Source organism: Piliocolobus tephrosceles, chromosome 1, assembly GCF_002776525.5.
Source record: "Piliocolobus tephrosceles isolate RC106 chromosome 1, ASM277652v3, whole genome shotgun sequence".
NCBI classification, from domain to species: Eukaryota; Metazoa; Chordata; class Mammalia; order Primates; family Cercopithecidae; genus Piliocolobus; species Piliocolobus tephrosceles.
This window is the reverse complement of record NC_045434.1, coordinates 104,604,809-104,631,890: the sequence shown is the minus strand read 5'-3', so window position 1 is coordinate 104,631,890 and position 27,082 is coordinate 104,604,809. Positions and strand designations below refer to the sequence as shown.

The following is a 27,082-nucleotide window of genomic DNA, read 5'->3' as shown; positions in this document are numbered from 1 at the left end:
TGCCTTTGGGTAAATAGAAAGAAGCATGACTGTTGTGCTGAATGGTAAGAGTATGTACAGTTTTGTAAGAAACTGCCAAACTGTCTTCCAAAGTGGCTGTACCATTTTGCATTCCCACCTGCAATGAATAAGAGTTGCTCCACGTTCTCACCGGCATTTGGTGCTGTCCAGATTTTGGTCAGTGTGATAGGCGTGAAGTGATGTTTCATTGTTGTCTTAGTTTCCATTTTCCTGATGCCTGTTGACATAGGACATGTCCAGCTAATTTTTGTAACTTTAGTAGAAATGGGGTTTCCCCATGTTGGCCAGACTGGTCTTGAACTCCTGACCTCAGGTGATTCACCTGCCTCAGCCTCCCAAAGTGCTGGGATTACAGGTGTGAGCCACCGTGCCCAGCCCAAGAATATCTTTTTATATCCCTACTTGCTATCTGTATATCTTCTTTGGAGAGTTGTCTGATGAGGTCTTTCACTCATTTTTTAATTGGGTTCTTTGTGTTTTTCTTGTTGAGTTTTAAGAGGTTTTTTTTTTGTATATTTTGAATAATCGTCTTTTGTCAGATGTGTCTTTTGCAAATATTTTCTCCCAGTCTGTGGCTTGGCTTCTAATTCTCTTAAAATTGTCTTTCACAGAGCAATGTTTTTAATTTTAATGAAGTACAGCTTACCAATTATTTCTTTCATGAATCATGTCTTTGGTGTTGCAGCTAAAAAGTCATCACCATATCCAAAGTTCTCTAGGTTTTCTCTTATGTTTTAGGAGTCTTATGGTTTTGTATTTTACATTTAGATCTATGGTCCATTTTGAGGACAATTTTGTGAAGGGCATAAGGTCTGTGTTTAGATTCATTTTTTTGCATGTGTATGTCCAATTGTTACAGCACTATTTGTTGAAAAGATCATCTTTGCTCCATTGTATTGTCTTTGCTCCTCTATCAAAGATCAGTTGACCATATTTATGCTGGTCTATTTCTGGGCTCTCTATTCCGATTCACTGATCTATTTGTCTTTTATTTTTCCACCAGTACCACACTATGTTGACTAGTGTAGTTTTATAGTAAGCCTTGAAGTTGAGGAGTATCAGTCCTCCAATTTTGTTCTCCTTCAATATTTTGCTGGCTATTCTGGTCTTTTGCCTGCCCATTTAACTTTAAAATCAGTTTGTTGATATCCACAAATGACTTCTGATATTTTGCTTGGGATTGCACTGAATTTATAGAGCAAATTGGAAATAATCGACGTCTTCACAATAAGGAGTCTTCCTATCTATGAACATAGAATCTCTCTCCATTTATTTTGTTCTTTGATTTTGTTCATCAGTTTTGTTGATTTTCTCATATAAATCTGGTACGTATTTTGTTAGACTTGTACCTAAGTATTACATTTTTGGGGTGTTAAGGTAAATCGTGTTGTGTTTTAAACTTCAAATTCCACTTGTTCATTGCTGTTATATAGAAAAGTGATTGACTTTTGCATATTAACTTTGTATCCTACAACCTTGTTAGTTTTTTATTAGTTCCAGGAGGTTTTTTGTCAATTCATTTGGATTATATACATAGATATTCATGTCATCTGAGAACCAAAACAAGTTTCTTTCTTTCTTCTCATCTGTATAAATTTTATTTCCTTTTCTTGTCTTATGGCATTAGTTAGTGCTTATAATACAATATTGAAAAGGAGTGGTGAGAAGAACATTCTTTCCTTGTTCCTGGTCTTAGTGGGAAAGCTTCAAGTTTCTCACCATTACAGATGATGTTAGCTGCACGGTTTTTTGTAGGCATTTGTTAACAAACTGAAAAAGTTTACCCTCTATTCCTAGTTTACTGAGAGTTTTTATCATAAATTGATGTTGGATTTTGTCAAATGCTTTTTCTGTATCTATTGGTATGATCATGTGATTTTTCTTTCATAGTCTGTCAATGTGACGGATTAACTGATTTTCATATGTTGAACCTGCCTTGCATACCTGAGATAAATACCACTTAGTCATGATGTATAATTCTATCTATATGCTGTTGGATTCAATTTGCTAATATTTTGTTTAAGATTTCTACATATATATTCATGAGAAATATTTGTCTTAATTTTCTTTTCTTGTATTGTTATTTGGTTTTAGCACAAGAATAATGCTGGCCTCATAAAATGAGTTGAAAAGTATGCCCTCTTCTTCTATCTTCTAAAATAGATTATAGAGAATTGATATTTCTTCCTTAAATATCTGGTAGAATTCACCAGTGAACCCATCTGAACCTGGTGCTTTCTGTTTTGGAAGATTATTAATTATTGATTTGATTTCTTTAAACTACCAGGCTCAAGTGATCCTCCCACCTCAGTCTCCCAAGTAGCGAAGACTACAGACACATGCCACAACACCTCAGTAATCTTTTAATTTTTAGTAGAGATAGGGTCTCCCTATGTTGCCCAGGCTGGTCTCAAACTCTCAGCCTCAAGCAATCCTCCTGTCTTGGCCTCACAAAGTGTTGGGACTATAGGCATAAGCCACTGCATGCAGCCTTCTTTCTCAATTTTTAAAAGCAGAGTGCACATTCTTAATCACTATTCTTCCTGGTGGAAAGTCATAAAAGTCACAAGAGACCAACTTAAATCAGTCCAAAAATTCTCCTACTTCTGTTTCTGCCTGTTACATTTCATCTGGTTCAAACTTTGTTCAAATATTCTTAACATTCTTCATTTCAGTCTACATAATATTATTTCCTATGCTGCATTTCTTGCCTTCTTCTCCTTTTTCCTACTTCTCCATATTTTTGTGTTTCTATGATGAATTTTTCCAATTTCTCCCATCTTTTTTTAGGAGTAAGATCAAAGGGTGTTTTTTTGAGGCTCTACCTTCAGGGTCCTTCAGTGACTTACTCCCTGCAGGTAACATAATGTCCACCCCAGCTATGAAAGAAAAATCATCTAGTTGAACTCAGAACAATGTTTGTTCTACATAACTTCAGGTTGGAGCTGAGCAATGTTTCTTTTATGTTCTTGGTCCATAAATGTGGACAACAGTTGGAAACTGGTACTCTAGAGAATATCCTCTTGCCTACTCCTTCAAAAAATATGCACTTTCCCTGCGCTCCCGATTACAGTTCTGTGTCAATGTGGAGGGTGTTACAATCACCCAACTTCTTCCCAGCAGTTATCTAAAAGAGAATGATGAAGTCCACTAGGTTTCTTTATCTGGAAATAATCTTTGACTCTCAAAGGTACTCAGATTTTCTTTTCCTCTTTCACAGCCAGATATATAACTGGCCTATTGGACTATCCCTCTTCTTACTTAAAGCCCAGGAATCTGGTTCCTACCCTCATCTATTCACAAGGTCTGTCAACAATGACCTCCGAAGTGCAAATCCACAACCTCTTCTACATTGTCCTCCTTAAACCATTGGTTGTATATAATGTTATACCAAATGTCCTGTCTCTTGAAACTCTTCCTGTATCCTGAGTAACAACTACCAGTTTTATGGTGACTAACCATCATCAATACCCTTTCCCATATGCTATTTTATTTAATTTCCTCAGCCCTTATAAAGTAAGTGTTATTATCGCCCACATTCACACTGCCAGTAAGCAATGAAATCAGGTCTAGGACCCAGGTTTTCTCACTCCCAATCCCATGTTCTCTTCTATCCAGAATTTTCTCCTGCCCTCAACTTCTCAATTTTCTAATCTGTGTAAGTCCGTCTATATTCACATGCTGCCATAAACCAGCTTTCTGACCTTGAGGTCTCTGAAAATCTGTAACATGGGCATAAAACCTCCATGCTATCTACTCTGACCACAGATAAGGAGATAAGGAGGAGCAAACTGTAGGAGCATGACACAAAGGCAATAAATAATTGCTCACTAGCTTTCTTTTCATCTCTTAATGCGTTGGAGCTGCAGTTTTCAAATGGTTTATCAATGGAAGTAAATTCCAATTCCAGATTATAATTCTACATCTTTGAGTTATCTTCTTACTTTCACTTACCAATACAGTGGGGAAGACACAGTGCTTTGAGTTCAGATGGAGTTGAATGTCAAATCCTGGCTTTGCACTTAATAAATGTGTATATTTGGTCAAGTTATTTAGCCTCACTGTGCCTCAGATACCTCCTTTATAAATACCCACACCATTGGTTTGCTGTATGGATTAAATGTGACACATTTATGTAAATCATTTACAGGAGTTTGTTGTGGAGGAGGCCTTCAGTAAATATTAGTTCATTCCCTCGATACAAAAGGAGGTGGACAAGAACTCCGTCATCAATCTTAACTATCTCTAAAATTCTCCTTTAGATTGTGTTTAACTAGTTAATAACCCCATCACCCCATTTCTGGGTTGCAGTGATGGTATGACAGTAGATGTAATGGCTAAAATGACCACAAACCACAAAAAAGTCCTACTAGACAAAATGTTACAAGAAACATGAGAAAATGAGATTTAAAATCAAGTAACATTTGACCAATATCTACTATGTATATCTACATGGTATGGGTTTCTCTAGCTCACTCCTATGAACAAATCAAAGAAAACTTTAAACTTTGATTTGAGATGTATAGTCAGGATGGTATCATACAAAAACACTCTAGAATTCAAATACCTAAATTTTAATTCTATCTCCAATACTTAAATGACCTTGGGCAAGTCACCCCACCTGGTTCAACCTGTCTCCTCATTCTTTTTTTTTTTTTTTTTGAGACGGAGTCTTGCTCTGTCACCCAGGCTGGAGTGCAGTGGCGCCATCTTAGCTCACTGCCAGCTCCACCTCCCGGGTTCACACCATTCTCCTGCCTCAGCCTCCTGAGTAGCTGGGACTACAGGTCCCTGCCACCATGCCCGACTAATTTTTTGTATTTTTAGTAGAGATGGGGTTTCACCGTGTTAGCCAGGATGGTCTCGATCTCCTGACCTCGTGATCTGCCTGCCTTGGCCCCCCAAAGTGCTGGGATTACAGGTGTGAGCCACCACGCCCCGCCACCTGTCTCTTCTTTCTTAAAAGGTAAGTAACAACCGTCTGGCCAATCTAAAATGACAGTGGTGAGGAGGAAATGAGGCATTTATTTGAAGGGTTTGCTAAAGAAGAGCAGGCTAGTCAATGTGAGTTAGTTTGCTTCACTGACAAAGCATTGGAAAGTTTAGATGAGAAATCAAAACTTGAAAAAGTAAGATCTAGTATTTAACTGTTATACTTTCACGGATTTATATCTGTTATGATGCATGTGGTTCCACACAAAAGCATTCAAAAATCATCACAGGAAAAAAAAAAAAAAAAAGATCCTAGACTGTTATTGTTCAAAAGAACCATTAAGATCGTTAAGTTCAGTTCTTGGTTTGTATTTTAAAAGAAGGTCCTCCAACATGTGGTTAACAGAAACCAGGGTCAGAAGCCCAGATGTATGTCTCAGATGTCAACACTGCTCCAGGATTTAAACCTAAGACCTATCAAGCAACATTCCTCAAACTTTCAAAATCTATTGTATATATGTGAACTATCAATTTGGAAGAAAATGTAAAAGAAGGATGGATGAATCACCATTATTTAATAATTAAAATAATTTTTTCAAATTAATAGTAGTTATTTCAAATCAATAGAGGAATATTATTCCCTCTTATGATCTTTTACCAGACTATCTACAAGGAAAGTAATCTTACTTTCAGTAAGAGTAATCTTACTTTGTGTCTTCAACTCTAATGGCAAACATAAAGTTAAAACTGGTGCCAGGGCAAAACCTTTAAAAATCCCCTAAAATATTCCATGTAATTCTGTAGAGGGATCTTACTCAGAAATTATTTTCCTTCAAGTATTTTGTCTCTTGGAACACTTAAAACTTTTTAAGAAATCAACTTGCTTGCTATGTCTATATGTGGTCATCTTCTTCTTCCTTGTCAGTTAGATGCAGCATACATATACCAAAAGGCAAAAGCATACTGGTTTTATTTTTTGTTCCCATTATAAAGCAACTATCTGCTTTTACAACAAATTGCATTTCCATATTGTATGCCTTGGGTATTATGTAACACTCAAAAGGTAGAATTAATAAAGGAGTGTTTGCTCCAAGCTTAACTATTATAACTTTGCAGCTCGTTTTAAAAACTTCTTGCCATTGTGTGACTTGTACAAACAGAGTGACACTTCTGTGGGTTTGATCTTTTCTCTGTCTTCACGAATCAAATCTATCAGTTATAAATTGGAACTCATTTGCACTTTTTCTTTTTTTCTCCATGTTTCATAACTTTAATAGAATATTCTAACTATCATGTGCAAATTGAAAACACTGTATTCAGTTATAAATGTGTTCTAAGGTTAGGCTGAGCACTCTCTACAGGCCTGGTCAGTGCGGACACGGCCATCCCAGGCTGCTGGAGGGCACTGTCACCCACTTGGAAACCCCACTCGCCAGCCACCAAGCGGTCACACCAAACCAGGACCTTCAGACAGGATGAATGGTAGGGCTCAGCAAGGGGGCTACTGAGAAAGCAGGACTTGACGCTCATATGCTCAAATGAAACGCAGGACTTCCCAGCCCAGTCCCTCACTGGAGAAGATCGCCGAATCCCGGCTCCGGCAGCAGGGCGGTGCCTATGTCACGAGGACAGGCTCGTGTCTTCAGCCCTGGTGGCAGGAAGCAGTGTTTCTTCCACACAGCCCTTGCTCCTGCTAAGAAGTGGCACATATTCCTGCTCAGGTCACCAGGGTGGCTCAGAAATGGCAAGGACGAGCGACAGCAAAAGGCCACAGTCCTCACAGGCAAGAAGGGATAAATAAATATGAAGTGACCTATGGCAGCTCTCGCCTGAGGTGGTGTGCCACAACCCTGACCCAACCCTAAAAGAAGAAAATCAAGAAGCAACATCCTAAGGAGAACAGGGCCCTACTCTACACAGCCCTTCTGAGATGATTAGTATACAGCAGGTGATGCAGGCTGCACACTCGGCAGATTAAGCAGCTGGAAACAGCGAGTGGGTTTCTTCAAATGAAAGGGAAGAATTCAGTCCAACTGCAGGAGCGGTAGGAGAGGTTCTAGATCCCTGGAACCTCATCACCAGACCTCAGCCCTTTTTACCAAGCGACCCCCACACCACCCCACCCCGACGTGGTCTATGGGGCCTTCCCCCAGGGAAAGGCCCAGGTAAGTCCAGAGCTACAGGCACCGAGGCTGCAGAGGGTACTGGACGAAACCTCCTATTTCTGAAATGCATTTCAGTTGCCACTGAACAAGTTAAGCAACACAATAAGGAAAAAAGGAAAGTGAAAGTGAAAATCATGCACTTGAAAACGAATTAGATGGAGTAAGCGCTGTCGACGGGATTGTGCCGCATGCGGCAAAGACTGAGGCCTCCCCGACAGGCCTGGAGTCCCGACAGCCGGTCTGCCAGGCGCCCACCTCCACTTCGTACTGCTGCTTGCATTCCGCCAGCTGGCTGGGTTCCTTGTTGGGGTTAATTTCCGCATCATCCTCATCTTCTCCCTCCTCATCACCTTCTAATTCCTCCTCTTCTTCTTCACCTTCGTCAAAATTGTCATCGTCCTCTAAGGCCTCCCCAGCGAAGTATAGCATAGCCCATGGAAAAAGTGTCCAATTTAGACTATCCGCTCACGGAAGAAGAGTCCAATTTCCAAATCAGAGGCTAATACGAATTCAGAATCTTTATCCAGTGATTCTCTATTCCCAGACGCTTTCAGTGGATTGAATAAGTTGAAAAATGACTCACTGGATACTTGTTTAGTAATTGTTCTAACAGTGCCTCGACCCTTATGCTTCTGCTTTTTCTTGATGATTTTGACAGTAACTTTCTTTCCTTTCTTCCAGTCAATAGTACACCCGTCACAGTCCATGATCTCAGGACCTGCAAATGAAAAGGGATCAGCCTTATCTGGTTCTGATTTCATCTTGCAGGTTTTCCTCAGGACTGAGTTGGTAAAGTAGTCATTGGGTTCAAAGTGGAACTCTAATATAAAAGACATAGGCTGCCCAGGGTTAGAAAACTTCACTATAATATCCTGCAGGTGTTTCAAGATTGGTTCATCATACTCCTGGACTAATTCTAAAGATGGTAAACCAGAACTCTGGAATTCCTTTGGGATTTGGCTCTTCAGCTGTTGCTGCTGCTTTTTCTGTTATGACTACTTTACTTTTCACGTCTCCAGCCAATTTCTCCTCCTCTCCATTTTCACTGTGCCATTCTGATTCCATATCAGATGTTGGTTCAACATCACGGGTGATAAATTCTTTTCTCTTGTCAAAGAGAGGCTGGTATAATGCTGTGTACTTTCTTCCCAAGTCATGAACTTCTTCATAGAACTTGGCTTCTATACGAGTGCATCTCACCTGAATTTGTTTCAATGCATTAATTCTTCTTTCTACTGCTTTAGGTAAAGTTTCCATGTAGCTGGAAGGGGTGTGAGGGGCATTGTCAAGTCGCTCCTGTAAAGCTGCCACAACTCCAGGATTCTGCATCACCTGATCCATGAGCTTTTCCGTATTACTTGCATTTTTAGCAGCTTCCACGGAATCTGAAGGAACCCCATCTGAAAAACTGTTATCTGCCATCTGAATGTTTTTATCACCTTGCCTGGTAAACCAAGTCCCGTGAGTAACTAGGCTAAGGCCACTCAGGCCAGTCCTCGGGGAGTGCACGCCGCCCATCTCGCTCGCACCGCACAGCTCCCAACAGCTAAGAAGTAATGCCAAGGACTTTCTTCCCAGTCAGACATGTCCTCGGCCACACGAAACTTACAATCGAAACCCCAGTTAGCCCAGCCTGACCCCACAGAGGCTCACGATGACCACTGCCCTACGGAAAAACTGAAATTCCTAAACATCTAATAAAGAGGTCCTGGACGTCTCCACCTTAAAAACGAGAAGTCTGAACTCTCCTCCCGGCATGCCGCTAGGGCCGCGGGGTACATGGGCCTGGCCAAGCTAGCGGGCTCACCGCAGTCTACGCCTCGTCCGCTGGGCCGCCGAGGAAGCCGCCCGCAATGCAGAACAAAGCGCCTTGACCTTCAGGACGGTGGGCGGCAGGGCGGGCCGCGCTGGGTGCTGGGAGGGGCCACCCGGCCCCGCCCCAGGCCCAGGCTCCAGGCCCCAAGCCCCAGCCCCGCAGCCGCGGCTGCCGCTGCCCGCCCTGACGAGGACGTCCACTTTTTCTTGAAAAATGTCTTTCCCAAAAGTTACTCTGCTTTGTCTGAAAATAACATAACTTTAATACCTTTAAGTTATTCTTTGAAAGGGTTCGGAAAAGACAATAAACGGGGAGACTTAGAGTGGCTCACCAGTTAAAATCCAAGTTTCTTATATTTCTTGTATTTGCTAATTTCCCTTATCTGTTTCAGCTGCTTGTTCAGAAAAATTTCATTCATAGACTCACCTTATCCCAGCCCTAGAGACCCATATTCTCTATTTGCCCTGGAATCCTGTTCACTATTTACAATTATTCTGAATAATAATATTTACTATTTTCATCTTTTCTTTTATATTTTAATAAACCACTTTCAAGTCACTGACCTTTTTGTTTGTTAAACTGGGGATATAATGTAAAAAACATAATAAAAATTGCAAATGTAAATAATACTAAAACAACATTAGAAAATCATAGCCAAGACAGATTGTCATGATATTAACTTAGTGTTAGGCCTAAGGAAACATATCAAATGCATGTTCCTGTAGTAGATACGTAACCTTTGAGAACATAATGATTATTAACAATATTATAAAGCAGCACTGTGAATAGTTAAAACCATGGGCTCTAGAGCCAGACAGCCTCTACTCAAAGGCAGGTTCTGCCACTTACTAGCTGTTACCTTGGGCACACAACTTAAACTCTCTCTCTGTTGGTTTCTCACCAGGAAATAGGGATAAGTGAAGATTGAATTAATTAACATATGTATTAGAATGGTGCTCAACACAGAAAGTGCTAAATAATGTTATCTTTATATCTATAATGGGGTTTCTGTTAAAAATTGTAACTTGTTTTACATTTCAAAATTGTGAACCTTATGTTAGTCACCACATCTGTGGTTTGAAAGCCTCCATGACACACTTAGTTATTTACTCACCACTGCTTGGGATACAGGTTTCCGGAATGATTGATGATGTTCTTTTAAATAATGGATTGCTAACAGTACACTGTACTTTTTGTAGAAGATCATTTTCCATCTTAAAAAATATCCTGGTTGAGTTATGTTTACATTGCTCCAAAGGACAATCCCATGAGTACGTGTTAAGTTTTGGATGAGTGTTGTAATGCTCCGGTATCGTGCACTGGACTTCAATGCTTCCATTAGTCAATGCACAAGTTAGTGTAGGAGATGGAAGGGGCTCTGGAAAAAAAAGTGGAATATTTAGTACAGAAAATAGTAATATTTAGACTCATCATCTGCAAATTTATGAAGAGCTCCCAACTTCCTTACGAGCTTGAAAGGATGAGCAGACAAACTCCTTGAGCATCAAGGACTGAGAATTCTTTCCTTTGCTAGGTCAGACTACCTGTTCAAATTTAACAGAATAAATTCAGACCCTTATATGGTTTCGCTCTGGGTCCCCACCCAAATCTCATCTTGGATTGTAATCCCCATGTGTCAAGGGAAGGACCTGGTGGGAGGTGATTGTACCATGGGGGGTGGTTTCCCCATGCTATTCTCATGATAGAGAGTGAGTTCTCATGACATCTGTTGGTTTAAAAGTGTGTGGCAGTTCTCTCTCTCTCCGGCTGCCTTGTGAAAAAAATGCTTGCTTCTCCTTCGCCTTCCGCCGTGATTGTAAGTTTCCTGAGGCCTCCCCAGCCATACGGAACTGTGAGTCCATTAAACCTCTTTTCTTTATAAATTACCCAGTCTCAGATAGATCTTTATAGCAGCGTGAAAACAGACCAATACAGGCCCCAAATCCCTTATCCTCAATTCTGAAATCAAAAAATCTCTGAAGCCAAAAGAGTCTTCACAAGTTGGTAGCAAAATCATTAAGCTGCAAATTCTGACCTGACCTGACCTGAATTAACACAAGGATTTATAGTCTTTATTTTCTCACTTACTTCAAATATTCATTGTCGTTTCACCACAAAAATATTCCTGTGCTTGACAGGACACAGTGGCTCATGGTTATACATACTCCCAGCACTTTGGGAGGCTGAGGCAGCAGGATGGCTTGAGGTCAAGAGTTCAAGACCAGCCTGGGCAACATAGCAAGACCCTGTCTTTATAAAAAGTTTAAAGATCAGCCAGCAATGATGGCTCCTGCCTATAGTCTCAGCTACTTGGGACTACTTGAACTAAGGAGTCTGAAGCTACAGTGAGTTATGATTGTGCTAATTCACTCTAGCTCACTGCACACACTGGGCTATGACTGTATCAGACTGAGACCTTGTCTCTAAATATATAGGAATGAAATAAATACTTGTTCCTATGCTTGACCCACAGGGTGCTCCCCATAATTAAGTGGGGTGCTTAATATGCAGAGGAAATACCTTGTATTACCTTTCCAAAATGTAAAAAAGAAATTTTAATTCCATAACACATCTGACTCAAAGCATTTTGTGAAAGGTGGAGCTACACAGAGCCTTGTTGGGCCCTGCCTATTGGTCGGGCTGGCCCTATTAATAGGCAGCGCGGGGTGCAGCATGTGTCACAGACCTGCCAGTCCAGAGGCCTCACTCCCACCCTTCCTCTAAGAAGCGCCTCCTATTGGCTAAGGCAGCATGGATCTATGAGTTAAGACACTAACATGTCAAATTCTGCCATTGTTGCCCTTTACAAGCCTCAAGGCTAATTACTTTGTCCTATTGGTCATTTATTTGTTAATTCATATGCCTTCTTGCATTTCAGCTACCCTCCAGCAATTAATCATAAGAGTCTTGAGGAAACATGCAAAAACATATGTAATATACAACAATGGTCATGGTAGCACTGGGATAATAAAGTATTGATACATTATAAACATCCATTAGAAGAGCATCTAAGTAAATTTAGGTTCACCAAGATAATGGAATACTATGTTGTCATTTAAAATGATGTTTTATAATATAAAACAAGTTAATAGCGTATGCTCCAATTATAATCTGAAAAATAAAAGTGTTTAATGGTTCCCCCATCTTCTCCTCCTCCTCCTGAATTCCTTCTCGCTCAGTTAAATAATGTACCCAGCTGCCTTGGTAGAAACCAGAGGCACACACTGACTTCCCTTTCTACTTGGGGCTTCCTAGCTTTTAAGTTTAATCTAGCTTACATAAGTCCTTACATACTTCCTTAAGATTTTCTTAAATTAAAAAGACTTTTAATCATCTTTTAAGCAGTGGAATTTCTCTGAATTAAATCTTCAGTGCAATCCAGTCCAATGGATAAGAAGTTGCTCTAGTTGACTCAAAATTGAAAGCCTGGAGCCCTGCTCCCCTAACTTCCTGTGGTCCCTTTTGCCAACCCCACCCCATAGCAGCCCTCAGGGGACTTCCAACGAACATGCATCCCCAGAATAGTTCAAAAATGCCTGTTCTCAGTATTTCATATACTTATGCCTGCCTCTGTAACTAGGCTGGGCATTTCTCAGGGGGAGAAAGCCAAGCTTTCTACTTCCTTAGAAATGGTCCTTTGAAGCATTTCTCAAATTTTAAGGTGCATAAGAATCACCAAGGGTGCTTGTTAAAAATACAGATTCCTGAGCCCCACCATCCCAGGTGCTTCTGATGTGTGTGCCCTGTTCATTCTGTTACAGATTCTAATGTATTGATCTAGCTCTGCCAATGTCTAGTCTTTAATCCAGCACTTTCTGAACTGAACAGAGGTGTATCATCAGCCCCAGAGACTGTGCATCTTTGGAGGACAAAGACTAGGTATGCCTCACCTTTCAACCACAGCACCTGACATAACACAAGGCACACAGATGGCTCCTCACAAGTAGTACTGGACAGATGGGGAGACAGATGGATAGAAGGATAGATTCAGAGAGACAGTCTTCAAACAAAATGTAAATTCTTCTACCAGCTACCGCCAAAGAGGTACAGTATGGTGTTTACCATGGACTCAGAAGCCCAACTGCCTGAATTCATATCCCAGCTTCATGACAGCTAAGAGCCATTTGACATTGGGCAAGTTACTTAAATCACCTGTGTCTAGGTTTCCTCCTTTCTACAATAAGGACACAAATAGTACTTCCTCTATTAGACTGTAATGAGACTAAATGAGTTAATACAGATAATAATCAATATATGAATTAACATGTAGTGCCTGCACAGAGTAAGTAGTTAACAAATGCTAGCTGTAATAGAGCACATGGCCATTGGCTGTGAGTTTCCAACTCCAGGAAGCCAAGGCTCCCCAGAGGGTATATGTGATATGATGAGAAGAGTCACTGACTGGGAGTTGGGACGTTTGATCAAGCCTTAGCCTTGGCCTGCTATGTGACCTGGGGCCACAGTCCTTTTAGGAGCTGGAAGTTTTAAGAAAGCATCCATCCAGGTCTCTTGTTCTACAAACAGAGAAACGGACTCCTAAACTGTCTTATTTTCATCTGTGAAAGGGAATGCTGTATCAGGCCATTGTAAAGGTCAAACAGAATATGGCTGAATGCCACATGCAGGGTTTGTAAAAAAGAAAAGAAAAGAAAAAAAAAAAAACAGAATATGAAAGCAATTTGAGGGGAAACATGGAGAAGTGTTAGTATTATCTTCTAAGTTGCTAGAACTCCCTTGACTATATAGAAGCTCTTTCTAGCTATCTCATTACACAACAGTTGCCAGATAGCAAATGTAGAAGGGCCTATCCAACTCATCTAAAAGTGTGCAAGCCTTTCTGCAGCACCTAGATCACAGTTTCTACACCTCAGATCTTTTCCTTCTATACATCTTTCACATTTTCTTGCTGCCCGTGGGACTCACCACAGCTGTATCTAACAAATATTGGTTATACCTCTACTTTAGGCAGCATTAAACTGGCAAGAAATGTGTCTACTTCCTCCCTAAGACAATTAGTCAATTTATAATTAATGAATTGAGTTCACGGCTGTATAAAAAATGAGAATTTCTTACACATATCTGATGACATTTTATAGAAATACGTGTATATTTTCACGAATTTTAGTAAAGGTCAAGTATCAATCCAGCCCAGTTAAGGACAGGGCAGTTAATTCTACTTACATAAAAATCATTATCTGAGATGTGATGAAGGTCCATAAAAAGATGGGAAAGGACTAATAAACATCAGAAGTAGAAATTTTAAGGGGACTTTTGGGTACAGAGGAAAGCCAGATCTCAATGTACACACAGAAGGAAGTGGATGCCCTGAATTTAGGAAGTGCCAGGAAATCCCCGTCCAAAATATACTCGCTAGAAGTCTCCTATTAGGTCTGGTGTCTCTAGAACATTACCAGGTTACCAAAACAAGTGTTAACATTACCTCAAGGAAGTATGACTTCCTCATTTCTTAAAAAAAAAAAAAAAAAAAAAAAGAGTTGTATGACCAATCATTTTATCACGCAGATGTGAAACCTAGAGTCATCTTACGTCTTTTTACAACCAAAACCTACATCTTGCAGACTCTTTCTTAGACCCTCTATCTACCTGGATGATCACAGTAGCTTCTAACTTGACATCTCCTCTCTTTAATCCATCATAAGTATTCACCATCACATTAATCTTCCTAAAATGTATTTTATCAAGTCACCTCCTTGCTCCAGTACAGGATACAATGGCTCCCCACTGCTACAAGCTGATGTCCAGACTCTCAAACCAGGACTTTAAGTCCTACACTCAGTACTATCAATATTATTGCCTCCTGATCAAAACTCACCTCCCCTGTACTTTCCTCCTCTGCAGACTTCCTAAGGTCTATCCAGTTTGTCTGACCACCAAAACCATACCTTTGCTGAGTTGTCATAGAATATTTTATTTAATTAACGTATTTAGCTAGTTAGTTATTTTGAGGCAGGATGTTGGTCTGTCACCCAGGCTGGAGTGCAGAGGCGCAATCACGGCTCACTGCAGCCTCAGCTTCCTGGGCTCGAGGGATCCTCCCACCTCAGCCTCTTGAGTAGCAGGGACTACAGGCATGCACCACCACGCCTGGTTAATTATTTTATTTTTGTAGAGATGGAGTCTTGTTATGTTGCCTAGGCTGGTCTTGAACTACTAGGCTTAAGCAACCCTCCCTCCTTGGCCTCACAAAGTGCTGGGATTATAGCCTTGAGCCACAATGCCCGGCCTAGAATATTTTAAATTAAATTATTTTAAAACATTGCATCAAGTTTAAGAGGAGAAACTTATTCAAATGTTTTGAACTTAGTTTTACAAACTCTATAAAAGGGGCTCTTAAAATGTGTGATCTTAATTCTGACTCAATCTTCTTGTTTGTTGGCCCTGTCTATAAACTACCAGATCCCTAATGTCCATGTTTCAAAGATTCTACTTTCTCAAAGAAATCTTCTAAGAGTATGCTTTGACATCTTAGCAAGCTGTATTTGTCTAAATAGAGTCCACAGGGGTCAGACCTCACACAGCTTTGCAGGTCACTTTACACATTCTAGCTTTAACAGAGTTAGATGGGGCCATTAGAAAGTTCCACACAGATGAGTGACATGATCTGACTTCTGTTTTGAAAAGATCATTCTGGTAGAACCAATACAACTTCCTGGTGGAGTGAATGTGGTGTTCAAGAAAAACAGAGGTATCAAGGATGACATCAAGGTTTCAGACTGACCAAGTGAAAGAATGAGCTGCCATTAACCAAAAGGGAAAAGATTTGGGGAGGAACAGGTTTTAAGGGGAAGATAATGAGCTTACTTTTGGACATGGGATATTTCAAAGGCCAATTAGATAGCTGAGTGGAGATGTACAGTGGGCAGTCAGGTATACACATAAGGAGTCGACGGGGTACTCTGGGCTAGAGCTCTAGATCTGTGCATTATTAGCACTGAGATGATATTTAAAGCCCTGACATAGGATCAGCTCACCCACTGGCTATGAACGCAGACAGAAAAGGAAAGAGACCCAAGGCTTAAGCCTTGATGTTTCCAGTGTTAAGAGGTTGGGGAAATGAGGAAACCAGCACAAGAAGATGAAAAGGAATAGTACAGTGTGTTAGAAAGAAATGTGAAGCCAGGCGCAGTGGCTCATGCTTGTCATCCCAACACTTTGGGAGGCCGAAGCAGGTGGATCACCTGAGGTCAGGAGTTCGAGACCAGCCTGACCAACACGGTGAAACCCCATCCCTACTAAAAATATAAAATTAGCCAGGCATGGTGGTGCATGCCTATAATCTCAACTGTTCGGGAGGCTGAGGCAGAAGAATCGCTTGAACCGGGGAGGCATAGGTTGCAGTGAGCTGAGATTGTGACATTGCACTCCAGCCTGGGCAACAAGGGCGAAACCCCTCTCAAGAAAAAAAAAAAAAAAAAAAAAAAGGAAGAAAAGAAACGTGAATAGGGTGGTATCCTGGACATCAAGTGAAGACAGTACTTGGAGGAGGGAGTGATCAGCTATGCCAAAAGCTGCTGAGAAGTCAAGAATGACATGGACTGAGAATGAACCACTGGATTTATTAACAAGGAGGTCTAGAGGAGCTTTGGCATAGCAGTGCAGATGAAAGCCTACTTGGAGTGGGTTAAAAGTGAATATAAGGGATCAGAATAAGTGAATACGGACAACTTCTTCAAGGAGATTTTCTATAAAGTGAAGACAGAGAGTTGGTGGTGGTTGCTGGAGGGGTAGGGGGATCGAAAGTTTTGATGACAATGTATATGTATGCCACTTAAAATGAACCATCAACTTATGGGGGAAATTCTCATCAGGAGAGAATGGGTAGAAGCACTAGGGTGATATTCCCGAGGATGGTGAGAGGAGGTGGGATCCAGGGCATGCGTGGAAAGTGTCACCTCAGGTGAGAACTCAGAAAGTCCATTCATATCAGGAGAGAAAGCAGGGCCTACAGGCTCAGGTACAGGTAGGAAGGTAGGCAGGTGGTGAGAGCTTGTGGAAATTGCCCTCTGCTTATTCTCCTTAGGGAAATAAGAAGCAAAGCCTTCAGCTCAAGAGTGAGTCTGGAGAAGGAGGTATTCAAGATTTGAGGAGAGAAAAAGTAACTGCTAGGAGAATGGGTAAGTGAACAGGCTAGGAAATACAAGACTTAACTGAGGTAAGTGATTAGAAATTAAAAGTGCAAGACTTTGCAGGGTGGTGTATTTTTCTGCAACCACATGGGTGTGAGCACAGAATAGGCAAAGCACCGGACTTAACCTAGCTGTAATCTGGCCATGTGAGTATGACAAGCCAACAAAGGAGCAAGGAAGCTAAATGTGTCTGCAATGGACTGAGTCCAGTAAGTGACAGCAGCACTCAGGCTGAGTAGGGAGGGCAGCAGGGACATCAGGTGTGTGAAGGACTGTTATCATCAGCATCATCAAGGACAGGGCATGGTGGCAGAGTGCAACACCTGACATTAAGGTAACGATGAGTTCTCGGTTACATGCATGGGTAGTGGGTAACACAGAGGACAAGATCCTTACAGGAGAGGAGATCAAGGACAATACTGAAAGAATTTTAATTTAAATATTGCAACCACCAAGACACCAAGAATGTTAGAAACCATGAAAATGAGGCAGGCCTTAAAATGACCAAGAAACACTGGCATGTGAGGCAGGGGCCTATACAAGACTGCAACACAAAAGGGGCTTTAGAGACCAGGGAGGAGTGTTAGTGAGAAGCAGGGAGAAATGTGTCCCCTATATCTAGTTTCAGTTTAAAATGGTGCAGGAGCCGGGTGTGGTGGCTCACACCTGTAATCCCAGCACTTTGGGAGGCTGAGGTGGGTGGATCACCTGAGCTCAGGAGTTTGAGACCCGACTGGCCAACACAGTGAAACCACATCTCTACTAAAATACAAAAATCAGCCAGGCATGGTGGTACGCGCCTGTAATCCCAGCTACTTGGGAGGCTGAGACAGTAAAATTGCTTGAACCTGGGAGGCGGAGGTTGCAGTGAGTCAAGATTGTGCCACTGTACTCCAGCCTTGGTAACAGAGCGAGACTCCTTCTCAAAATAAATTAATTAATGAAGTAAAATGGTGCAGGAGGAAAAACAGTCTCCCTGCTGTGTGGGAAAGCAGGAACTTTGTAGAGTAACATCTATCAGTGGAGCCCAAAGAGTTCTAAGCTAACTGCTGTCACTACATCTCTTTCCAGAACATTCCTAGTAAGACAACTGATACTGTTCTCCCCACCTTGCTTAGATTCTCTCCTCACCCAGAGGAATGACAAAGGAATTGAAAGTACCTAGTTCCTGTATACCACCAGAAAAGGAGAAAACCCTGACAATAGGTAACATCTAATTCTTTTCTCATAGACTATTAATTTGTGTTAGTCTCTGAAAACAGACTAAAAAAAGGAATTGAAAGTACCTAGCTCCTGTATACCACCAGAAAAGGAGAAAACCCTGACAATAGGTAACATCTAATTCTTTTCTCATAGACTACTAGTTTGTGTTAGTCTCTGAAAACAGACTAAAAAAATGGAAATTTGCCATTTTAAACAAATCAACTTATGGAATACTCACCAAGCACATAAAGAAAGAACTTCATGGTATCGGTAATATTTGGCGATTCCATTTCATACTCATCTTCATCTGATAATGTTAAGTTGTAGATAGTGAGGCTACCTGACACAGTATCTAAATACACCCTATTTTTAAAAGATGAGAAATCTCTGAATTCAGAATTTTCCCGTTCTGCAACTTTATCCTTTTGTTTTTTCCATAGGATTTCTGTTAAAGGTATATTGTTTGGTACACGGAAAGTTACATTCTTATGTAGAACGCCATATGTTTGTTGGGAAAAACAGCTGATGAAACCTAGGAGAGAGAAAAAAAAAAAGGTTAGAAAAAACAACATGACTTTAGTGGCAGAAATTATTCATCAGGTACTTTTTGTGCTAAGCTGACAAACTGCTGACACAAAGTACAGGAAGTAAGAACATGTTTGACCATGTAGAGTTTACTCTTTAATAGAAAACTGGGACCTGCATAAATCCAAGAAATGGACTCGACATTCATGGAGCACCAACCATGTGCCAGATACTACGGGCTGTGCTGGGAATATGGGGTTGTTCCAGGCCCTCCAGGAGCCTCACCTGTGAAGACAGGGGCCAGGCTCTACATCAGGGGCTGCATGAGGGGAGCTGCCTGGTCTAGGGCCTCCCCAAGGAAGTCATGCTGGAACTGACACAATGCTCCAATCACTGAAGGATAAAAGGCAGTTAGGCCACAGGGCTGGGTAGGTGAGTGGGTGGGGAGTGGAAGGAGAGATGATCATACAGATACAGGAAGCAGCTCCTCCAAAGGAAGGCCCTGAATAGAGAAAGAGCTTGGTGTGCTTGAGGATACACGTGTGATTCCTAACAGCTAGAATGAGGAGGGCAAGGGGTGGGTGGTGGGGAACAAGACAGACAAAGACCAGCCCACAGCCTATGTGTGGTAAAGTAAGGAATGCTAAGGGTTTGGACTAATCCTAACGGAGAGGAAGTCACAGAAAGGTTTTTAACAAGACTGGCCTAACATAATTTAAGTGTCAGTAGGCTGACTGTCTTTAGAGTAGAGAGCGGCTGACAGGGGCCAGCACGGAGGCAGGGAAATTGTAATGAAAGTCAATGCTGTAGCAATGAAGGCCATGGCCAGGACAGACCAGACCAGGGTGTTTGTGGTGGGGACGGACAACGGGACAGACTCAGGAGACGCTGGAGAGAGAAGTCAACAGGATCCATTGATGAGGGTGGGGGAAGTGGATGGAACTGTCAGGTCTCCTTCTTGGCTGACTGAGAGGCATCATTAACTGAGATCAGAAACAATGGCTGGGAAGCAAGTGGAGGTTGTGATGAAGATTAAGAACTTGGGGACTGAGTACAGTGGTGTGTTGGAGCTAGGCCCATCTGCCCCCATGAGCCAATTGTTAGCATCTCTGCCCAGCCCTATTAGGGGACGTCTGGTAACAGCACAAAAACTGACTAATGGTTCACATCAGAACTTCCACTCCGCCTCCACGCCAATCTAGTTGTTAAACATTTATTAGAACCACAAGATTGGGATATTTTTGATACCCCAAAGTGGGTTTAGATGCATCTTGCTCTAAGACTTGATTCTTGTTAAGAGAGAACAGTAGCAGCTGGGCACTGAGGTTCATGCCTGTAATCCCAGCATTTTGGGAGGCCAAGATGGTCAGATTGCTTGAGTTCAGGAGTTCAAGACCAACCTGGGTAAAATGGCAAAACCCCATCTTTACGAAAAGAACAAAAAATTAGCTGGGCATGGCACACACCTGTGGTCCCAGCTACTTGGAAGGCTGAGGAGAATTACTTGAAGCCGTGAGGCAGAGATTGCAGTGAGCCATGATTGTGCCACTGCACTCCAGCCTGGGTGACAGAGCGAGGCCTATCTCAGCAAACAAAAAACTGCAGCTATTTTAAGTTAACATTAAAGATTAATTAAAACTTGACTGAAGTTTCTACCTAGTAGCAATTAGGGTAATTGAAAGAATACAGGGGAAATCAAGAACACTGAAATGACCAGTTGTAGACAATTGTGTTAGTAATTTCAGATAACAAGCAAATATCACCCATTTGTTTATCTACAAGGACTTTTTAGAACCCATCTCCCTTAATTAAGGGGGACTGCCCTCAAAAACACACCAGCATCTTTCTATTGCTTTGCTGATTATGCATTATTTCTCCCACTCAGCAGAGTATGTGAGAAGGCACAAGAAAAACAACAGAATTTGAGGGCTGAGAGTCTACCACACACAACAGTGGAAACCCAAAAATGTCTTATAAATGTAAATGAAACAATGAGTGATAGAGGGTAGGGTGGTGGTGAAACAGTAGGTATGAGATAAACTGCCACACCCTGGCGGCATGAAGATGGCTTTTGTCTTTCCCAGGGAGAGCTGATGTATCCTGGGCTTGAGAACAGTAGAAGAAAGTAGTCAGGAATGGAGCTAATGGTGGAGGGAAGTGAGGGTAGAGAAAGGGGAGACTGTAGCTCAGAAGAAATCAAAATACAGCTGACCCTTGAAAAACATGGGTTTGAGCTGTGTGGATCCACTTACATGTGGATTTTCTTCCGCCTCTGCCATCCCTGAGATAGCAAGACCAACCCCTCCTCCTCCTTAGCCTGCTTTAACATAAAGAAAAGGAGGATGAAGACCTTTGATGATCCACTTTCACTTAGTCAGTATATTTTCTTCCTTATGCTTTTCTTTTTTAAAATTGTTTTATTACTATTATCTCAGCTTTGGGGGAACAGGTGATGTTTGGTTACATGGAGAAGTTCTTTTTTTTTCTTTGGGATAAGTTCTTTGGGTGTGATTTCTGAGATTTTGGTGTACCCATCACCTAAGCAGTGTACACTGTACCCAATGTGTAGTCTTTTATCCCTCATCCCCATCCCACCCTTCTCCACAAGTCCCCAAAGTTCATTGTATCATTCTTATGTCTGCATCCTCATAGCTTAGCTCCCACTTGTAAGTGAGAACATGTTTGGTTTTCCATTCCTGAGTTACTTCACTTAGAATAATGGTCTCCAATTCCATCCAGGTTGCTGTCAATGCCATTATTTTGTTCCTTTTTTTTTTTTTTTTTTTGACAGAGTCTTGCACTGTCTTCCAGGCTGGAGTGCAGGGGCGTGATCTCGGCTCACTGCAAGTTCCGCCTCCCAGGTTCACGCCATTCTCCTGCCTCAGCCTCCCAAGTAACTGGGACTACAGGCACCTGCCACCACGCCCGGCTAATTTTTTTGTATTTTTAATAGAGATGGGGTTTCACCATGTTAGCCAGGATGGTCTCGATCTCCTGACCTCGTGATCCGCCCGCCTCGGCCTCCCAAAGTGCTAGCATTACAGGCGTGAGCCACCGTGCCCGGACTATTTTGTTCCTTTTTATGGCATATTCATATATATACACCACATTTTCTTTATCCACTCATTGACTGATGGGCATTTATGCTGATTCCATATTTTTGCAATTGGGAGTTGTGCCACTATAAAGATGTTGTGTGCAACATGTTGTGTGTTGTCTTTTTCATAAAGTGACTTATTTTCCTCTGGGTAGATACCCAGTAATGGGATTGCTGGATCAAATGGTAGTTCTACTTTTAGTTATTTAAGAAATCTCCATAGTGGTTGTACCAGTTTACATTCCCACCAGCAGTGTCAAAGCATTCCCTTTTCACCACACCCTTGCCAACATCTATTATTTTTTAATTTTTTAATTATGTTCATTCTTGCAGGAGTAAGGTGGTATTGCACTGTGGTTTTGATTTGCATTTCCCTGATAATTAGTAGTGTTGAGCATTTTTTTCATATGTTTGTTGGCCATTTGTATATCCTCCTTGAGAACTGTCCATTCATGTCCTTGGCCCACTTTTTGATGGGATTGTTTGCTTTTTTCTTGCTGATTTGTTTGACTTCCTTATAGATTCTGGGTATTAGTCCTTTGTCAGATACATAGTTTATTAATATTTTCTCCCACTTTGTGGATTGTATGTTTACTCTGCTGATTGTTTCTATTGCTGTGCAGAAGCTTTTTAATTTAATTAAGTCCCATCTATTTATCTTTGTTTTTGTTGCATTTGTTTTTGGGTTCTTGGTCATGACCTTTTTGCCTAAGCCAAAGTCTAGAAGAGTTTCTCTGATGTTATCTTCTAGAATTTTTATGGCTTCAGGTCTTAGATTTAAGTCTTTGATCCACCTTAAGTTGATTTTTGTATAAGGTGAAAGATGAGGATCCAGTTTTATTCTTCTACACCTTATACTTTTCTTAGTAAGTTCTTTTCTCTAGCTTACTTTAGTGTAAGAATACAACATATAATGCATATAACAGAAAATATGTGTTGTTTATGTTATTGGTAAGGCTTCTGGTAGGCTAGTAGCAGTTAAATTTTTGGGAGTCAAGAGTTATACATAAATTTTTGACTGCTCTAGGGGTTGGTGCCCCTAACTGCCATGTTGTTCAAGGGTCAACTATAATTTTGAACTGGAAGAAACTCTAAAAATTATTTAGTCAAATTATTCCCATTTCACTGGTGAAGTGACAAGACACCAAGAAAAATAAAAGGCAATTTTATTGAATGCTTACTCTCCGCTGGTTATACATTCACATCGTCTTGTATCCCTTTTTATCCCTCTCCATGTCTACATTCAGTAGACACGGTGTTGTTAACCCCATTTTACAGGTAGGAAAGCAGGCTCCAAGAGGCATATGACCGTGCTCCATGTCTCTCAGCAAGTTTATGGCAGCACAATGACCAGAACACACATTGTCTGACTCCTTGGTCAGTGCCCTTTCAGAACAGCATGGTCCCACATTCAGGATGGGTTTCATTTATTCATTTACCCAGGAAGTATTCACTGGGCATCTATTCTATACGAGATCCTTGAGAACAAGACAGACGCCATCCCTTCCTTCTTAGAGATGACACTCTACTAGGGGAGGCAGAATTTACACAAATAATTAGACAACGCCCAACTGCAACTATGATAACTGCCGCTAAGTAAAAGCATCAGGTGTTAATAAGGACATTTACTTAGGGAACCAACAAGGGGTTAGGGAAGGCAGTTCCCTTCGCTAGAAGAAGTTCCGAGGCATGAGCAGCAGTTAACTATGCCCAGGAGAGCGGGGCAGGTCCCCATTAAGAGAACAGTTATGAAGACCTTGAAGCAGGAGGGGCAATGGCATGAGAAACGTGGCATGAGCCGGGCTGCATACACAAGCACAGACAGCCCTTGCAGGGCATCAGACAAACACGATTCTGGTACTGAAGTAAAGAAAGCCACAGAAGAGTTTTAAACAGGATGGTGACAAAATAAGAGTAACTCTTTCTTAAAAAAAAATATTTTAAAACATAAATTATACATAGACACATACATACAACTTTACACTAATGAAAAATGATCATGTAAGTATTTTTTCAGTCCTCTTATCTGGGTGCCTTACCCACTCTCTTAACCCCATAACAATCTCCAGTTCTATAATCTACATTAACAAATCAGAATACATCTTTCAATATTTTTCTCTCATATAGTCAAGTAGAGACAAATATATATCATATATAATGGATACACACAGGCATAGCTTGAAGATACTGTGGGTTTGGTTCCAGACAGCAGCAATCATGTAAATATCAGAGTAAAGTGTGTCACACAAATTTTCTGGTTTCCCAGGGCATATAAATGCTATGTTTACACTGTACTGTAGTCTATTAAAGTGTTCAATAGCATTATGTCTAAAAACAATGTACATATCTTAATTAAAAAATACTTTATTGCTTAAAAAAAAAAAAAAAAAAAGACCTTGCTAACAATCATTTGAGCCTTCAGCAAGCCCCAATATTTTTGCTGGTGGAGGGTCTTGCCTCGATATTGATGGCTGCTGACTGATCAGGGTGTTGGTTGCTAAAGGCTGCGATGGCTGTGGCAATTTCTTAAAAGACAATGATGAAGTTTGCGCATCAATGGACCCTTCCTTTCACAAAATATTTCTCAGAGGCATCCAATGCTGGTTGATAGCATTTTACCTACAGTAAAACTTCTTTCAAAATTAGAGTAAATCTCCTTAAATCCTGCTGCTGCTGTATCAACTAAATTACGTAATACTCTTAATTCTTTGTTGTCATTTAAACAATGTTCGCAGCATCTTCACCAGGAATATAGATGCCATCTGAAGACACCATTTTCTTTGCTCATCCATAAGAAGCAGCTCCTCATTGGTTCAATTTTCATCATGAGATTGCAGCAACTGAGTCACATATTCAGGCTCCACTTATATTTTTCTGGCGATTTCCACCCTTCAAAGTCATCCATGAGGATCGGAATCAAATTCTTCCAAATTCCTGTTAATGTTGATATTTTGACCTGAGGATTGGAATCAGATTCTTCTAAACTCCTGTTAATGTTGATATTTTGACCTGAGGATTGGAATCAAATTCTTCCAAACTCCTGTTAATGTTGACATTTTGACCTCCTCCCATGAACCACAAATGTTCTTAATGACATCTAGAATGGTGAATCCTTTCAGAAGGTTGTCAATTTACTTTGCCCAGATTCATCAGAAGAATAATTATTTATGGCAGCTATAGCCTTACACAATAAGACTTGAAAGGCAAAATTACTCCTTGATCCATGGGCTGCAGAATGGATGTTGTATTAGCAAGCATGAAAACAACACTCATCTCCTTGTACATCTCCATCACAGCTCTTGGGTGATTAGGTGCGTTGTCAATAAGCAATAATATACTGAAATAAATCTTTGTTTTTCTAAGCAGTAGGTATTAACAGTGAGCTTACAATATTCAGTAAACCATGCTGTAAACAGATGTGCTGTCATCCAGCCTCTGTTGTTCCATTTTATAGAGCACAGGCAGAACAGATTTAGCCTAATTCTTAAGGTCCCTAGGATTTTCAGAGTGGTAAATGAGCGCTGGCTTCAACTTAAAGTCATCAGCTGCATTAGCCCACACATCAAGAGTCAGCTGTTCTTTCAAGCCCGAAGTTGACTTCTCCTCTCTAGCTATGGAAGTTCTCGATGGCATCTTCTTCCAACAGAAGGTTGTTTTGTCTACATGGAAAATCTGTTGTTGAGTGTCCTCCCAGCGCTTGGCTGCTGCAGCCCTGCGCCGGCACCGTGGGGACTGGGAGTGCTGGCGCCTCCAGTATGCCGCACACCCAGCTGGGCACAGTGGCGCGTGGAGGTGCCCACCAGGCCTCGGCCCGGGCATTGCCGCTGCCGCCAGCGCCCTTCCCCAGTGCCACGGCTCGGCGCCTGCACTCGTTTCCTGCAGGAGAGAGCTAAATCTGTCTGCTGGATACCTGCAGCTGGAGCGCAAAAGGAGCCTTAGTGTGCTTACTGGAAGACAATGGGTTTGCTACTCAACAAGCAAAAATCATTGTGTCTGCATTGGTCAAGATCCTGGAAGCCAACATGGCTTTCTTCCTAAGATCTCATGAACCAACCTCTGATAGCTTCAAACTTTTCTCCTGCAGCTTTCTCACCTCTCTCAGCCTTCATAGAACTGAAGAGAGTTAGGGTCTTGCTCTGGATTAGTCTTTGGATTAAGGGAATGTTGTAGCTGGTTTGATCTTCTATGCAGACTACTCAAACTTTCTCCATGTCAGAAATAATGCTGTTTCACTTTCTTATTTTTGTGTTCACTAGCACTTTTAATTTTCTTCAAGAACTTTTCCTTTGAATTTACAACTTCACTAACTCTTTGGCATAAAATGCCTAGTTTTCAGCCTATTGTGGCTTTTTAAAATTCATTTTTTACTTTTGAGACAGAGTTTTGCCCTTGTAGCCCAGACTGGAGTGCAATAGTGCCATCTTGGCTCACTGCAACATCTGCCTTTCAGGTTGAAGCGATTCTCCGGCCTCAGCCTTCCAACCAGCTGGGATTACAGGTGCCCACCACCACAATCAGCTAATTTTTGTAATTTTAGTAGAGATGGGATTTCGCCATGTTGGCTAGGTTGGTCTCAAACTTCTGACCTCAGGTGATCCACCCACCTTGGCCTCCCAAAGTGCTGGGATTACAGGTGTAAGCCACCACACCCAGCCACCTGTTGTGGTATTTCACATGCCTTCCTCACTAAGCTTAATCATTTCTAGTTTTTAATTTAAAGTGAGAGACAATGCAACTCTTCCTTTCACTTGAGCACTTAGAAGCCATTGCAGGGTTATTACATTGGCCTAATTTCAGTATCATTGTCTAAGGTGATAGGGAGGCCAGAGCAGAAGGAGAAAGATGGGGAGAACAGCTAGTCAGTGGAGCAGTCAGAACATACATAGCCTTTATCAATTAAGTTCACCATCTTATATGGGCATGGTTCATGGCACCCCAAAACAATGACAACAGTAACATCAAAGATCACTGATTACAGATCACCATAACAAATATAATGAAAAAGCTTTAAATATTGTGGGAATTACCAAAATGTAACAGAGAGACAAAACATAAAATTAGGCACTGATAGACTTGCTTAAAGCTGGGTTGTCACAAACCTTCAATTTGTAAAAAGCACATTATCTGTGAAGTGCAATAAAGTGAAACGAATAAAATGAGGTGTGCTTGAGGGATT

The 27,082-nt window shown here is 41.2% G+C and overlaps 1 protein-coding gene and 1 pseudogene across 3 annotated transcripts in view; both read right to left on the bottom strand.

Annotated features, from left to right (window-relative positions):
- The window catches only part of CD58 (CD58 molecule), a 56,407-nt gene that overhangs the window by 10,983 nt on the left and 18,342 nt on the right, over window positions 1–27,082 (bottom strand). For both annotated transcript variants that reach the window (XM_023222834.2, XM_023222835.2), the window contains exons 2-3: window positions 18,523–18,816; window positions 10,049–10,312 (exon numbers count right to left, since the gene is read on the bottom strand). In XM_023222834.2, coding sequence (XP_023078602.1) covers window positions 10,049–10,312; window positions 18,523–18,816 — 558 coding nt within the window. The remainder of the gene's footprint in view (window positions 1–10,048; window positions 10,313–18,522; window positions 18,817–27,082) is intronic.
- Window positions 6,211–10,024, bottom strand: LOC111549648 (annotated as a pseudogene). The gene has a single exon (XR_002733796.2). The product of XR_002733796.2 is annotated as a nucleosome assembly protein 1-like 4 pseudogene (transcript).